The sequence below is a fragment of the Myxine glutinosa genome, chromosome 6 (assembly GCF_964187855.1).
Source record: "Myxine glutinosa chromosome 6, kmMyxGlut1.1, whole genome shotgun sequence".
NCBI lineage: Eukaryota > Metazoa > Chordata > Myxini > Myxiniformes > Myxinidae > Myxine > Myxine glutinosa.
This window is the reverse complement of record NC_136266.1, coordinates 96,529,557-96,543,546: the sequence shown is the minus strand read 5'-3', so window position 1 is coordinate 96,543,546 and position 13,990 is coordinate 96,529,557. Positions and strand designations below refer to the sequence as shown.

General features: G+C 41.6%; 1 protein-coding gene across 1 annotated transcript in view; it reads left to right on the top strand.

Moving 5' to 3' along the window:
* LOC137430053 (sarcoplasmic/endoplasmic reticulum calcium ATPase 1) overlaps nt 1-13,990 on the top strand; it is a 60,748-nt gene that overhangs the window by 41,359 nt on the left and 5,399 nt on the right. The window contains exons 10-21 of the mRNA XM_068120557.2: nt 353-441; nt 2,590-2,692; nt 3,559-3,690; nt 4,029-4,151; nt 4,272-4,490; nt 5,860-5,982; nt 6,183-6,395; nt 8,729-8,949; nt 9,102-9,304; nt 9,652-9,737; nt 10,892-11,028; nt 12,717-12,834. Of these exons, the coding sequence (XP_067976658.2) occupies nt 353-441; nt 2,590-2,692; nt 3,559-3,690; nt 4,029-4,151; nt 4,272-4,490; nt 5,860-5,982; nt 6,183-6,395; nt 8,729-8,949; nt 9,102-9,304; nt 9,652-9,737; nt 10,892-11,028; nt 12,717-12,834 (1,767 nt within the window). The remainder of the gene's footprint in view (nt 1-352; nt 442-2,589; nt 2,693-3,558; nt 3,691-4,028; nt 4,152-4,271; nt 4,491-5,859; nt 5,983-6,182; nt 6,396-8,728; nt 8,950-9,101; nt 9,305-9,651; nt 9,738-10,891; nt 11,029-12,716; nt 12,835-13,990) is intronic.

Below are 13,990 nucleotides of genomic sequence, written 5' to 3'. Positions count from 1 at the left end.
GCCTTCCTTACACACTGCAACTGTGGCCTCGTTGGCTTTCGCCTCGTTGAGCAACATCATTACCTCTGCCACCGAAGGTGGATGGAGGTTATGTTTTCACCCCTGTCTGTCTGTCTGTCTGTTTGTCTGTTTGTCTGTTTATGAACAGGATATCTCAAAAAGTTGTGGACAGATTCGGACGAAATTTGGTGGAGAGGTTGGGTATGTTTGCCTTTGTTTTGTTGCCCGGCCTTCTTGTAGGAGATACATAAGATTGCAATCTAACTTTCATGGCAAGACTTGCTCACCTACAGGATGGCGTATAGAATGGTGACATTACATTTACACTTTTTCTCATGTTCCCCACCTGTAGATGTTTATAATGAAAGACACCTCAAAACTTCCCGCTGAACTTGAAGAGTTCATGGTTACCGGATCCACATATGCACCCGAGGGAGAAGTGTATGTACAGACATCTGGACAACAGCTGTCTTATCACTTGTCATTGCTTGTGCCCTCCCTGAATGCAGTTTGCAATTGATATGCTATTCTCTAGTCTCAAATCTCAATGACAAGACTGCAGTGAGTGTTTCTCATTCGATGTATTCAAAATCTTGTTGGTGTTAATTTTTTGGGATAGGGATATTTTGACTTTCTTCCCCAAAAAGACCTATGTGTTGAATACTGTATATATGGGCTCTGCCCACTTCCAATTGGTCTTTCTTTTGGAGGGAATCTTTTCTATGGCAGCTTGGTATTTGACATTGTTTAGCAGATAATCTTATCTGCTGAGCACTGCCATGTGAATGTTCTTTTTAGCTCACCTGGAACGAAGTTCAGGGGAGCTTATGCGATGGTGCGTCATCCGTCCGTCAGTCAGTCCATCCGTAAACAGTTGAAACTTCTTCTCCGAAACCGCTTTATGGGATTGCGACAAAATTTGGCACAAATTATATTTGTTGTGTTGTGACTAAAGTTTGTTCACGGCATTTAAAAAATCGTGGTCTAAGGGGGTCTACCGGGGGTCAATGTGCATCCAGGTTTGACCCCCAAAATAGGCATTTGCTTTTTTTCTCTAAAACTACACGCAATATTTCGATGAAACTTTACCACAACCTTCATCACTCGTGATGTAACAAAGTTTGTTCACGGCATTAAAAAAAACTCGGGCTCTGAGGGGGTGTATAGGGGGTTTGTCCCCCAAAATAGGTATTTGCTTTTTCTCAGAATATACACACGCAATTCTGATGAAACTTGACCACAACCTTAATCGCCCCTGTTGTACCAAAGTTTGTTCACAGCATCAAAAAAAATCGGGCCATGAGGGGTATATGGGGGGTTGCTTCTCAAAATAGGTATTTGCTCTTTTCTCTGTAAGAACATACACAATTTCAATGAAACTTCACCACAACCTTCATCACCCGTGATGTACCAGTGTTTGTTCAAGTCATTAGAAAAATTGGGGTCTGAGGAGGTATACAAGATGGGAAGGGTTCCCCCCCCCCCCCCCAATATATATATATATTGTTTGTTTGTTTAAAGTCTTATGATTATGCTAGTATGATTCTACATGCTGCGCTGTCTTCTAGAAACAATTCAAATTGGTTTAAAATACCTTTAGTCAGTGTAGTATACTGCTTATTCTACCAGGTGAGCGCCAGGGGTATTGCCCCCTTTTTAGCCGCGTCGCAGACGCTGGTCATAGAGTGCCCTCTGCTGTTGTTGTTGTTCTTCTTGTTCTTGTTCTTGCAGAGAAGACAAAACCTCAAAGCTCCACCCATTCTGGGAACCATAGCTCCACCCATTCTGGGAGAGGCTTCATATAAACAAATATCCACCATTTTGTTAACTCGCATAGCTTTGAGGCCTGTTTTGTAGGCCCGTGGTGTCTTCCTCTCTCACACAGTTTTATTTCAAATCAAATTCGATATATCATTTCATTTTTCACAGTCGCTAACATAGTTTTAGACTCGGTTGAAAAAAAACGGGAAGAAAATCCGATGAAAGTTGCCCTTTATAGAACGAAATGAATTCTCAAAGGCCTGTAACTTCAAGTCCATTGAGATTTTTTTTTTTAAATCGCGGCATGGTCAGTCATACACCGCCCGAAATAACAGACGGGAAAATGCCGAGATATATATATTTTGTTTAAATCGCGGCATGGTCAGTCATACACCGCCCGAAATAACAGACGGGAAAATGCCGAGATATATTAAAAATTCGTCCATTTGATGACAATCGTCACGATGAAATATTTAATTTATACGTCGTCACAATAATGTGGAGAGAGGAGCATAGCTTCGTTCACGTGTCGCCACACACAGGAAATTGCCGAGATATATATATTTTAAATCGCGGCATGGTCAGTCATACACCGCCTGAAATAACAGACGGGAAAATGCCGAGATACATTAAAAATTCGTCGCCACACACGGGAAATTGCCGAGATATATTTTCACTTTGCACAAAAATAACATCAAGTAATCGAATCAATAGGAATGTCCTGTGCCTATAACGTCGACGTTATAGGCACAGCTGCATCTAGGCATTGTGTAACATCGACGCGGCTTTTGTTTTAATTAAAACTTTTTGTACTTGTTTTTCCCTTAGATCGAAGAATGACCTACGAGTGAAAATTTCTGACTACCATGCCCTGAGAGAGCTTGCTACCATCTGCTGTCTGTGCAATGATTCTGCTTTGGACTTTAACGAGGTAACGGAATCTGGGTTTGGGGGATGCCAAGAGAATGCTACCTGCCCGAATGCATAGTGCCAACTGTAAAGTTTGGTGGATGAGGAATAATGGTCTGAGGCTGTTTTTCATGGTTCGGGGTCGGCCCCTTAGTTCCAGTGAAGGGAAATCTTAACGCTACAGCATATGACATTCTAGATGAGTGTGTGCTCCTAACTTTGTGGCAACAGTTTGGGGAAGGCCCTTTTCTGTTTCAATATGACAATGCCCCCATGCACAAAGTGAAGTCCATACAGAAATGGTTTGTCGAGATCTGTGTGGAAGAACTTGACTGGCCTGCACAGAGCCCTGACCTCAACCCCATCAAACACCTTTGGGATGAATTGGAACACCGACTGCGAGCCAGGTCTAATCGCCCAACATCAGTGCCCGACCTCACAAATGCTGTTGTGGCTGAATGGAAGCAAATTCCGACAGCAATGTTACAACATCTAGCGGAAAGCCTTTCCAGAAGAGTGGAGGCTGTTATAGCAGCAAAGGGGGCACCCACTCCATATTAATGCTCATGATTTTGGAATGAGATGTTTGACGAGTACATACGGGTGGGATGTTCGGGTGTCCACATACTTTTGGCCATGTAGTGTATATATTATATATATATGTGTGTGTATACTGTATATCCTGTATATTAATCAATGGGAAAATTTTATCTGTAATGCTTGTGTCAATACGTGCACCTTATGAAACTCTTTGTTTTCAAAATTTGAGACTAATTCTTATCAAAATGAATACAGTGCAGGTTTCTAATTGTTGCTGCTTGAATGTCTTATGCCATCTTTCTTTTTAATTGATGATCTCTGTTTCAACACCCTTTGTACATGAAAAAGTCTAAGAAGTGTTACGAGAAAGTTGGTGAAGCAACGGAGACAGCACTGACTTGCCTGGTGGAGAAAATGAACATATTTGGGACCAACACGGCAGGTTTATCGAAGATCGAGAGGGCGAGTGCTTGCAATGCTGTAAGTGCCTGCCCATGTGACCTGATGTTCATGCTACATGCAGCTGTTAATTAGTTTTGATATTTTTGGGGTTGTTGGCAGATTATAAAGTATTCAGGGAAGCTTATGATATGAGGCACACATTGACTGTCAGCATTCATCCCTCCCTCCTTATGGGTGCACAAAAAAACCCAAAGGCTTTGCCTTTCATCTCCTCAGAAAGAACTCACCTACTGCACTCCCACCTCCATTTGAGCCTGGCAAAGAAACATTATAAGCGCAACACCAAAATTGGGTTTATTACACTAACTACTTGGAGAACTATGATGAAAATAATATGTTATTTTGTGTTGGTGCAGGATATAAAGAAACACTTAAATAAAGAGTTCACGCTGGAGTTTTCGCGGGACCGGAAGTCCATGTCTGTGTATTGCACTCCCAGGGATCAGGAGCTGGCTGATGGTGATAAGATGTTTGTCAAGGTCAGTTTACCAAACTGCAAAGAATCCTAAATTTGATGTGCTACCTTTACCTACGTGATTTCATTCAATTATTATGCTTAATTGTTGAGTCATTTCCTTGTTATTTGGTCATGCTTTCAGGGTGCACCAGAGGGTGTGATCGAACGTTGTGAGTACATGCGTGTGGGATCAGAACGTGTACCGCTAGATCCACAATCGAGGCAAACCATCTTGGCTAAAATCAAGGAGATGGGAACCGGTCGTGACACTTTGCGGTGTCTTGCCGTGGCAACGAGAGACTGCCCTCCAAGTCCTAAGGATATGAAGCTTGAGGAATCCTCGCACTTTGCTTCTTATGAGGTTTGATTCATAATACACTCGCAGGAGTACCCGGCGTTGCCCGATGATGTTATAATCCTGTCGGCATTTTGAAATCATGAATTTGTTTTTTTTGTCTATTTGTCTATTTTTTGTAGGTACCTAAAACACTCCACTACCTACACCCAATAAGAAAAATATATATTCATTATGATAATATTACACACACACACACACACACACCATACACACACACACACACCATACACCACACACCACACACCACACACTAATCGGCGATACTTTAATATTTCCTTTCATATAGCTACAAAGGCTCAAGCACTATAGAGATTCTTTTTTCTTTTTTAATTTCCTAAAACACTCCCCGGCACTCATTGATGAGCCTCTGAAAGTTTGATGAAGATCCGTTCAGCCATCTGAGAAAAATGGCGACATACAGACAGACAGACAGACAGACAGACAAACTGCTCTCGTATAGCGTAGATACTTTTTCGTGGGGAGGGGGCAGGAGTGCGGCAGTTCCCCAGGCTATACAGATACATACTTACTGAATACATGTTGTAAAACATTATTTGTATATTACAAGTCATTGTCCGTCTACATGTATCAATCTCAATCAATAGCTTCCTGCTTAGACCTTTTAACCAATGGCACGAATTATACAATATATCTATTACACTGAAAATGTTTCGGCTGGATTTTATACTTTTTTCGCATGTTTTTATACTTTTTTATACTTTTTTCGCATTTTTCGCAAAATACCTAAGTATTTTGTTCATGCATGGGAAGGAATGGGGGGTTGGGGAGGTGTCGTGGTGCATAAATGTTTTGGAAAATGCCACTGAGTTTTTGTTCTCAGCTTTGACTTGGTGCGGCCCTTCGTAACGATATATGGGAGGCTACCTATCATAACCGTAAGGTTGTGTTTATTTGTCTTTATCCGCCCCCCAACCTTCTTTTTACGATTGAAACCCCGTTCCCCAAATCCAAACACCCCCACTGTATCTATTCCCGTCAATCCATTTGGGCCTGATCCGACTGGTGCGCAATTAGCGGGATTATTTAATAGGTCGCATGGACATGCCGTGGCAGGTGATGCGAGAGTACACCTTATGGGTTGATTTTAGAAGGGAAGCCCGTGGGTGTGGAGAGGGAATAGGAAGGGATGCCCAGGAGAATAAAGAGATGGATGCCTAAACAGGATGGATGATTGGCAGGCATGCTCTGTTGATCGGGACCTTTGCAGCAAGTGGCACATGATTCATGGTTCCCCAACAGTGAAGACTGTATACTAGTTGGATGTGGATTTTTTGGAACTGACAAGAGGCTCATTTGGATCCGTTTTCATTCCCTTTCCTTTGATTATTCCTCCGTCTGGCTCCCCTCGCAGAAAGAACTCACCTTCGTGGGATGCGTAGCTATGCTGGATCCTCCACGCAAGGAGGTGACTGACTCCATTCGTCTCTGTGGAGACGCTGGTATTCGTGTCATGATGATTACTGGTGACAACAAGGTAAGCGGATACATTGTTGTCTGTCCTTGCCCCTTTCTTCGAAGCTTCACTTTTTTTTTTGCAGAATCCAAGATCTTTGCTTTATCTCAAATCATTGTTTTATCAGCTGAATACATTCTGAGTCCTGTATTGCAATGCGAAATCCTCCCAAGGCCGACTGAATTCGGTAACCCTTCATTTTAACCCCTATTATTTAACAGGGCACAGCTATCGCCATCTGCCGGCGGGTGGGCATTTTTGACGAGGACGAAGACGTCACGAACAGGGCATTCACAGGCCGAGAGTTTGATGAACTTTCCTGGAAAGAACAGAAGGAAGTGTGTCGCCACGCTCGCTGCTTTGCCCGCGTTGAACCTGCGCACAAGTCTAAGATTATTGGCTACCTGCAGGAACACAATGAGATCACCGCCATGGTGGGTGTGCTGTTAGTGGCAAGGAAGTTTTTGAATGTCCACTGATATACACATTTTAAAAATCGGTGAAGCCACTTCAATATTTGCCTATTCCCTTCCTTCCATCTGTCCATCCGTCCATCGAAAATGAAGAAGAACCTTTCTAACCCACCATGTTTAATTGTAAAGGTTCTAAAGTGTAATTATAGAGGGTTCTAAAGGGTAATTCTACAGGATAATTCTAGAGGGTAATTTTAACAACGGTTCTAAGGGGTTCTAAAGGGTAATTCTAAAGGGTAATACTACAGGGTAATTCTAAAGGGTAATTTTAACAACGGTTCTAAGGGGTTCTAAAGGGTAATTCTAAAGGATAATACTACAGGGTAATTCTAAAGGGTAATTTTAACAACGGTTCTAAGGGGTTATAAAGGGTAATTCCAAATGGTAATTCTGAAGGGGTTCATTCGTTTCTAGGTTTGGCCTATTTCATATTAAAAATGCCAAATTGAACCGCTTCCTTCAGACATGGGTGCGATTTTTAATTTCTGTGAAGACAAGTAAAAGTGTAAATGCTTTTCAATTATGGTTTCTGGAAATATTATATTATTTGAAAATCTCATTGTGGTGTAATTCTGGTGATCACTGATCGTTTTAAGGCCATTTTCCCCGCTAGAGTGGGGGTTAGCACTTGCGGGCCCCATGACAATCATGGTTCCTTGTTTGAGGCAATGTTTTTTTTATGGCCGGATGCCCTTCCTGACGCCAACCCTTGGTCATGCTATTACGATGCGCAGGGATACGGTGTACCTATTCTAAATCGGGGTACACACTGTGATCATTCATCCCAGCAAGCTGGTACTCAATTTGCCGACCTCGGAAGGATGACAGGCTGAGTCAACCCCCCTGGCGTTAATTCAGCGATCGACCAGGATTCGAACCCAGGATCCTAGGATCCCAAGCCGGCACCCTAACCGCTAAGCCAACACCAGGCTGATTCTGGTGATTAAGATGAGTTAATTTTGATGATTTGGGAAATTTTAGTTTTAATTTTTGCTGAATTCTGCTTTGCTGAATTTTTACTGAAGGAGGCTTGGTAAGATAGCTGAGAGTTATGCACACTCGCTTTTGAGCTGTCTATTATGAGTTTGAATCTCGATAGAGCTATATACTGCCCCCTGCGTGTTTCGCATGCAGGGTGAGGCATCAATGTGTGTGCCATCGACCAGAAGACGTTTAAGCCGGAGGACCAGTCTGCAAGGACTGATTGATGTTAAAAATCCCTCGTTGTCTTTTGCAAAGAGTAGGCGAGTTATCGCCGGCACAAATTACAATTATTGCTCCAGCGCTCACTAACCCACACTTGGAAAACCTCGTGAGTTTACCAGTACCCCAAACGGAAGTTGAGGAAGGCCTTCATCCTGCAGTGGACTGAAAACAGGCTGATAATAATGATTATGTACAGAGAAAACAAACCATTCACATCATGCTTTGAGGAAGAAAATGATTTTGAGAAAAATTTTTATATACGAGATCATAATGACATTCCTACAGTATTTGTGGAATATCAAGTCTCTCCGTCTACGTGTGGTTTGGATGAAAGGGAATCAGAATATAAGTATACCTGTTTGGGCTGGAGGAATATAAAGAACCAGTAAAAAGCCCATAAAATATGATGGGTAGGCACAGTTTATTCGATGGTGCAGCCTCGTGAGCGTGCCAAAATCAGAAGCTTCAGCTTATTGTCAGGTGTACTTATATATTCTTTATTTATTACACATCATACGGATGTAAATGAACATTCGTTTTACTCTGTGCACGTTGCACATCACGTGCAGTGAATTTCACCTCCCTGTGCCATGTATTTATTGTTATAAAAAAAAACATTTCTGTGCACCGCCCTTGAGGCTCGGTTTGCAAGCCACCGTCTACATATTCAAATATAAGAGATATAATTACTCTTTTATGGAAAATCTTTTTCGAGTTTGTTTTATCCTCAAAAATAGACCTTAGTGAACAAACAGTTGTGCTAAAAGATTGGCCTTTAAAACCCACCATCATGAAGGGGGACAGACATCTGTACAAAGATACAAACATAAAAAACTGACATTGTGTTTCATATGGTAAATGGGGTATTTGCAAATGACAGGAAACGTTTAACTTCAACTTTATTGCAGAGACAGAGTCCATACAGGCTGATGAAATAGACATTTTTGTAAAGAATGCTTGAAATAAGTAATACTAATAAATAATATAATAATGATATTAATAATATTAACAATATTATTAATAATAATATGGTAATATAATCAATAATAAATGATATGTACCTTCTCTTCACACTGCTGCAACCACAGACAGGTGATGGCGTGAACGATGCTCCAGCTCTCAAAAAGGCTGAGATTGGCATTGCGATGGGCTCGGGGACAGCCGTTGCCAAATCAGCTGCAGAGATGGTTCTGGCTGACGACAACTTTTCTTCTATTGTGTCGGCGGTCGAGGAGGGTCGTGCCATTTACAATAACATGAAACAGTTTATCCGCTACCTGATCTCCTCCAACGTCGGTGAAGTTGTCTGGTACGTCTGCACCGATTGGAAAACGCATAAGATCCAGAATCGGTTTTCTTACAAAAACCTAAAGGAACAAAAAGTGTTTTTATTTGTTTGTTTGATTATGCTTAGTGGAAAGTTTGATTCTGTTGTGCATCTTCTCCTATATATCTCACCAGCATCTTCTTGACTGCGGCCCTCGGTTTTCCGGAAGCTCTGATCCCGGTACAGCTGCTGTGGGTGAACCTCGTCACCGACGGTCTCCCAGCTACTGCGCTAGGTTTTAATCCCCCAGACCTGGACATCATGGAGAAACCACCCCGCTCTGCCAAGGAACCTCTCATCAGTACCTGGCTGTGCTTCAGATATTTTGCCATTGGAGGTGTGACATTTGCACGAAGGTTTAATCTGTTAACCTTTTGAGGGAATTGATCTTTTATTGCCGGCTTTAACGAAGAATCAAAAGGTTTCATGAATGGGATGCAAGCAATAGTCCAAGACATACAAAGGTCGTTTATTTTCAATATATGTGCATATAAACACTAAGCTTAGATATTTTTTTTATATTCCTACCTATACCATCTGAATTTTGAATGCATGATCAAACGAATGGTTAAATGATGCCTGTTTTGCATGACGTTCACATTGGGCTGGTATGCAGCCCACTTGATGTTCATCCAGAGCCACCAAACTTACTCATGACTTCTTCTATTGTTCCTCTTTTCTCAGCGTATGTGGGTTTTGCCACGGTCAGTGGAGCCGCTTGGTGGTTTTTGTATGCAGAGGATGGACCCCATCTAAATTATTATCAGTTGGTATGTTGCTGGCACATACGACCAAAGAACGTCCTTTGATTTTGATTGCATGTCATTCTGATTTTCTTCTCTTCCAGTATTTTGAGCCACGCTATTTTGATGGAGGTGTCGGGTGGTAGGAAAGGAGGGGAAGTGGTGGAAATTCTGAGAGAATAATTAAAACACACGGGAAATACCCCTGGCGCTCACCTGGTAGAATAAACAGTATACTGCACTGACTAAAGGTATTTTAAACCAATTTCAATGTTTGCTAGAAGACAGGGCAGCATGTAGAACCATACTAACATAATCATAAGACTTTAAACAAACAAACAAAAAAATACCAATTTTGGGGGCAACCTCTCTGCCTACCACCTACTATTGTCCCCATTTGGCAGTACACAATTTTGATGAAACTTGACCACAACCTTCACCACCCGTGCTGTACCAAAGTTTGTTCACGGAATTAAAAACAATCGACCCCTTTGAGGGTCTACGGGGGATTTCCCCCCAAAATAGGTATTTGCTTTCTTCTCATAAAACAACACACACAATTTCGATGAAACTTCACCACAACCTTCACCACCCGTGATGTACCAATGTTTTTCACGGAATAAAAAAAAAATCTACCCCTTTGAGGGTCTACGGGGGGTTGCCCCCCAAAATAGGTATTTGTTTTCTTCTCAGAATCTACACATGCAATTTCGATGAAACTTCACCACACCATAATCACCCATGATGTACCAATATTTGTTCAAGGCATTAGAAAAATTGGGGTCTTAGGAGGTATATGGGGTTGGGGAGGGGGGTTGCCCCCAAAATAGGTGTTTTTTTGTTTGTTTGTTTAAAGTCTTATGGTTATGTTGGTATGATTCTACATGCTGCCCTGTCTTCCAGCCACCATTGAAATTGGTTTAAAATACCCTTAGTCGGTGCAGTGTACTGTTTATTTCACCAGGTGAGTGCCAGGGGTATTGCCCCTATGTTTATACTTAGTCTGTAAATGTCCTCAAATTGGATGAGACAGTGCCTTTGCATTTCCATAATGATACAGTGGTGTTCAAAAGTTTTCCAATGCCAGGATTTTGTTTGTTGTTACTTGTAACTGCATCACCCAACCAAACCTCGTCCTTGTTTACCAGTCTCATCCATGTACATTCTTCTTCATTCCACAGAGTCATTTCACCCAGTGTATTCCTGGAGAACCCGGATTTGAGGACTTTGAGAGCTGTGCTATCTTCTCTTCTCCTATCCCAATGACTATGGCACTCTCTGTCTTGGTGACCATAGAAATGTGCAATGCTCTGAACAGGTGAGTGGGTTTTGGTTTTTTAGCCACGTCGCAGACGCTGCTCATAGAGTGCCCTCTGCTGTTGTTGTTGTTGTTGTTGTTGTTCTTTTTCTTCTTCTTGTTCTTCTTGTTGTTCTTGCAGAGAAGACAAAACCTCGAAGCTCCACCTATTCTGGGAACCATAGCTCCACCCATTTTGGGAGAGGCTTCATATAAACAAATATCCACCATTTTATTAACTCGCATAGCTTTGAGGCCTGTTTTGTAGGCCCGTGGTGTCTTCCTCTCTCACACAGTTTTATTTCAAATCAAATTCGATATATCATTTCATTTTTCACAGTCGCTAACATAGTTTTAGACTCGGTTGAAAAAAAACGGGAAGAAAATCCGATGAAAGTTGCCCTTTATAGAACGAAATGAATTCTCAAAGGCCTGTAACTTCAAGTCCATTGAGATATATATCTATCTATAATTCCAGTAATCTCTGTGTGCATGTGTGTGTGTCTGTGTGTCTGTGTGTCTGTGTGTTTGTTTGTCTGTGACCGCTGTTTCTCGACAACCACGGGTCCGATATACTTGAAACTTGCCAGGTATATTGCTGGGGACCCGAGGATGTGCCTTTTCAAGGTTTCATATTAATCGGAGAAGTAGTTACCGAGCTATGGCGATTTCTTTACCAAACTCCGCAAGCCGTTCGCTTTGGACCAAACCATTTCATGTAAATAGAGGGGGGGGATTGTCACCGTACTCGCAAGCCGTTCGCTTTGGACCAAACCATTTCATGTAAATAGAGGGGGGGGGGGGGGATTGTCACCGTACTCGCAAGCCGTTCGCTTTGGCTTTGCGAATGGACCAAACCATTTCATGTAAATAGAGGGGGGGGGGGGGGATTGCCACCGTACTCGCAAGCCGTTCGCTTTGGCTTTGCGAATGGACCAAACCATTTCATGTAAATAGAGGGGGGGGGGGATTGTCACCGTACTCGCAAGCCGTTCGCTTTGGCTTTGCGAATGGACCAAACCATTTCATGTAAATAGAGGGGGGGATATAATTTTAGATATATATATAGTACGGGCATGCCCTAGTATTTTAAATCGCGGCATGGTCAGTCATACACTGCCCGAAATAACAGACGGGAAAATGCCGAGATATATATATTTTGTTTAAATCGCGGCATGCTCAGTCATACACCGCCCGAAATAACAGATGGGAAAATGCCGAGATATATTAAAAATTCGTCCATTTGATGACAATCGTCACAATGAAATATTTAATTTATACGTCGTCACAATAATGTGGAGAGAGGAGCATAGCTTCCTTCACGTGTCGCCACACACAGGAAATTGCCGAGATTTATATTTTTTAACTCGCGGCATGGTCAGTCATACACCGCCTGAAATAACAGACGGGACAATGCCGAGATATATTAAAAATTCGTCGCCACACACGGGAAATTGCCGAGATATATTTTCACTTTGCGCAAAAATAACATCAAGTTATCGAATCAATAGGAATGTCCTGTGCCTATAACATCGACGTTATAGGCACAGCTGCATCTAGGCATTGTGTAACATCGACGCGGCTTTTGTTTTAATTAAAACTTTTTGTACTTGTTTGTTGTTAAAATGGGGCAGGGGATAGTATATCTGTTCCTCCAACACCCATTCCCACTCCCATATTAATACCTTTCCTATCTGCCCCACCATCAGCCTTTCTGAAAACCAGTCCCTGTTGAAAATGCCTCCTTGGATCAACCCCTGGCTCCTCGGTGCCATGTGCCTCTCGCTCGCTTTGCACTTCATGGTTCTCTACGTCCACCCATTCCCGGTTGGTTGGACCCTTTGCTGCTCATTCCTTCCATTTCTTATGATTTAAATTGATGGATTGTTACAACGATAAACGTCTCAAGATAAGAAGACGTCATGCAGAGCACGATTCTTGCAAAATCCAACCACTTCCCCCAAAAAAGGTTGCCATTAATCCAGCAAATTGTCCATTTCATCAGATTAAAATTGACAATCTTGATCAAAGCTCGGGTCAATAGGATGAAAAGTAACGATTTTTCAGATGAAAATTGATGATTTTAGAAGTTTGACCTTGAGTTGGGACCTTTTGACTTTAAATAGTTGGTTTCCCAATTCAGTGAGGCACTATGCAAATGCTGTTAAATTTTCAAGCCAATCGGATGAAAATTGATGGGTTTTCAGATGAAAATTGATGATTTTGGAAGTTTGACCTTGAGTTGACCTTTTGACCTCAAAATAGTTGGTTTCCCAATTCAGTGAGGCACCATACAAATGCTGTTCAATTTAAAAGTCAATCGGATGAAATTTAATGGTTTACTGATGAAAATTGATGATTTTAGAAGTTTGACCTTGAGTTGGGACCTTTTGACTTTAAATAGTTGGTTTCCCAATTCAGTGAGGCACTATGCAAATGCTGTTCAATTTTCAAGCCAATCGGATGAAAATTGACGGGTTTTCAGATGAAAATTGATGATTTTGTAAGTTTGACCTTGAGTTGACCTTTTGACCTCAAAATAGTTGGTTTCCCAATTCAGTGAGGCACCATACAAATGCTGTTCAATTTTCAAGCCAATCGGATGAAAATTGACGGGTTTTCAGATGAAAATTGATGATTTTGTAAGTTTGACCTTGAGTTGACCTTTTGACCTCAAAATAGTTGGTTTCCCAATTCAGTGAGGCACCATACAAATGCTGTTCAATTTAAAAGTCAATCGGATGAAAATTGACGGTTTTCTGATGAAAATTGATGATTTTGGAAGTTTGATCTTCAGTTGACCTTTGACCTTTTGACTTCAACAATAGTGGGTTTCCCAATTTAGTGACTCAATGTGCAAATACTGTTCTATTTCCAAGTCAATCAGATGAAAATTGATGGTTTTTCAGATGAAAATTAATGATTTTATCAAATGCAAAATAGGCCAACAACAAAGGTCAACAACAATTTCAAATTTCTAAAA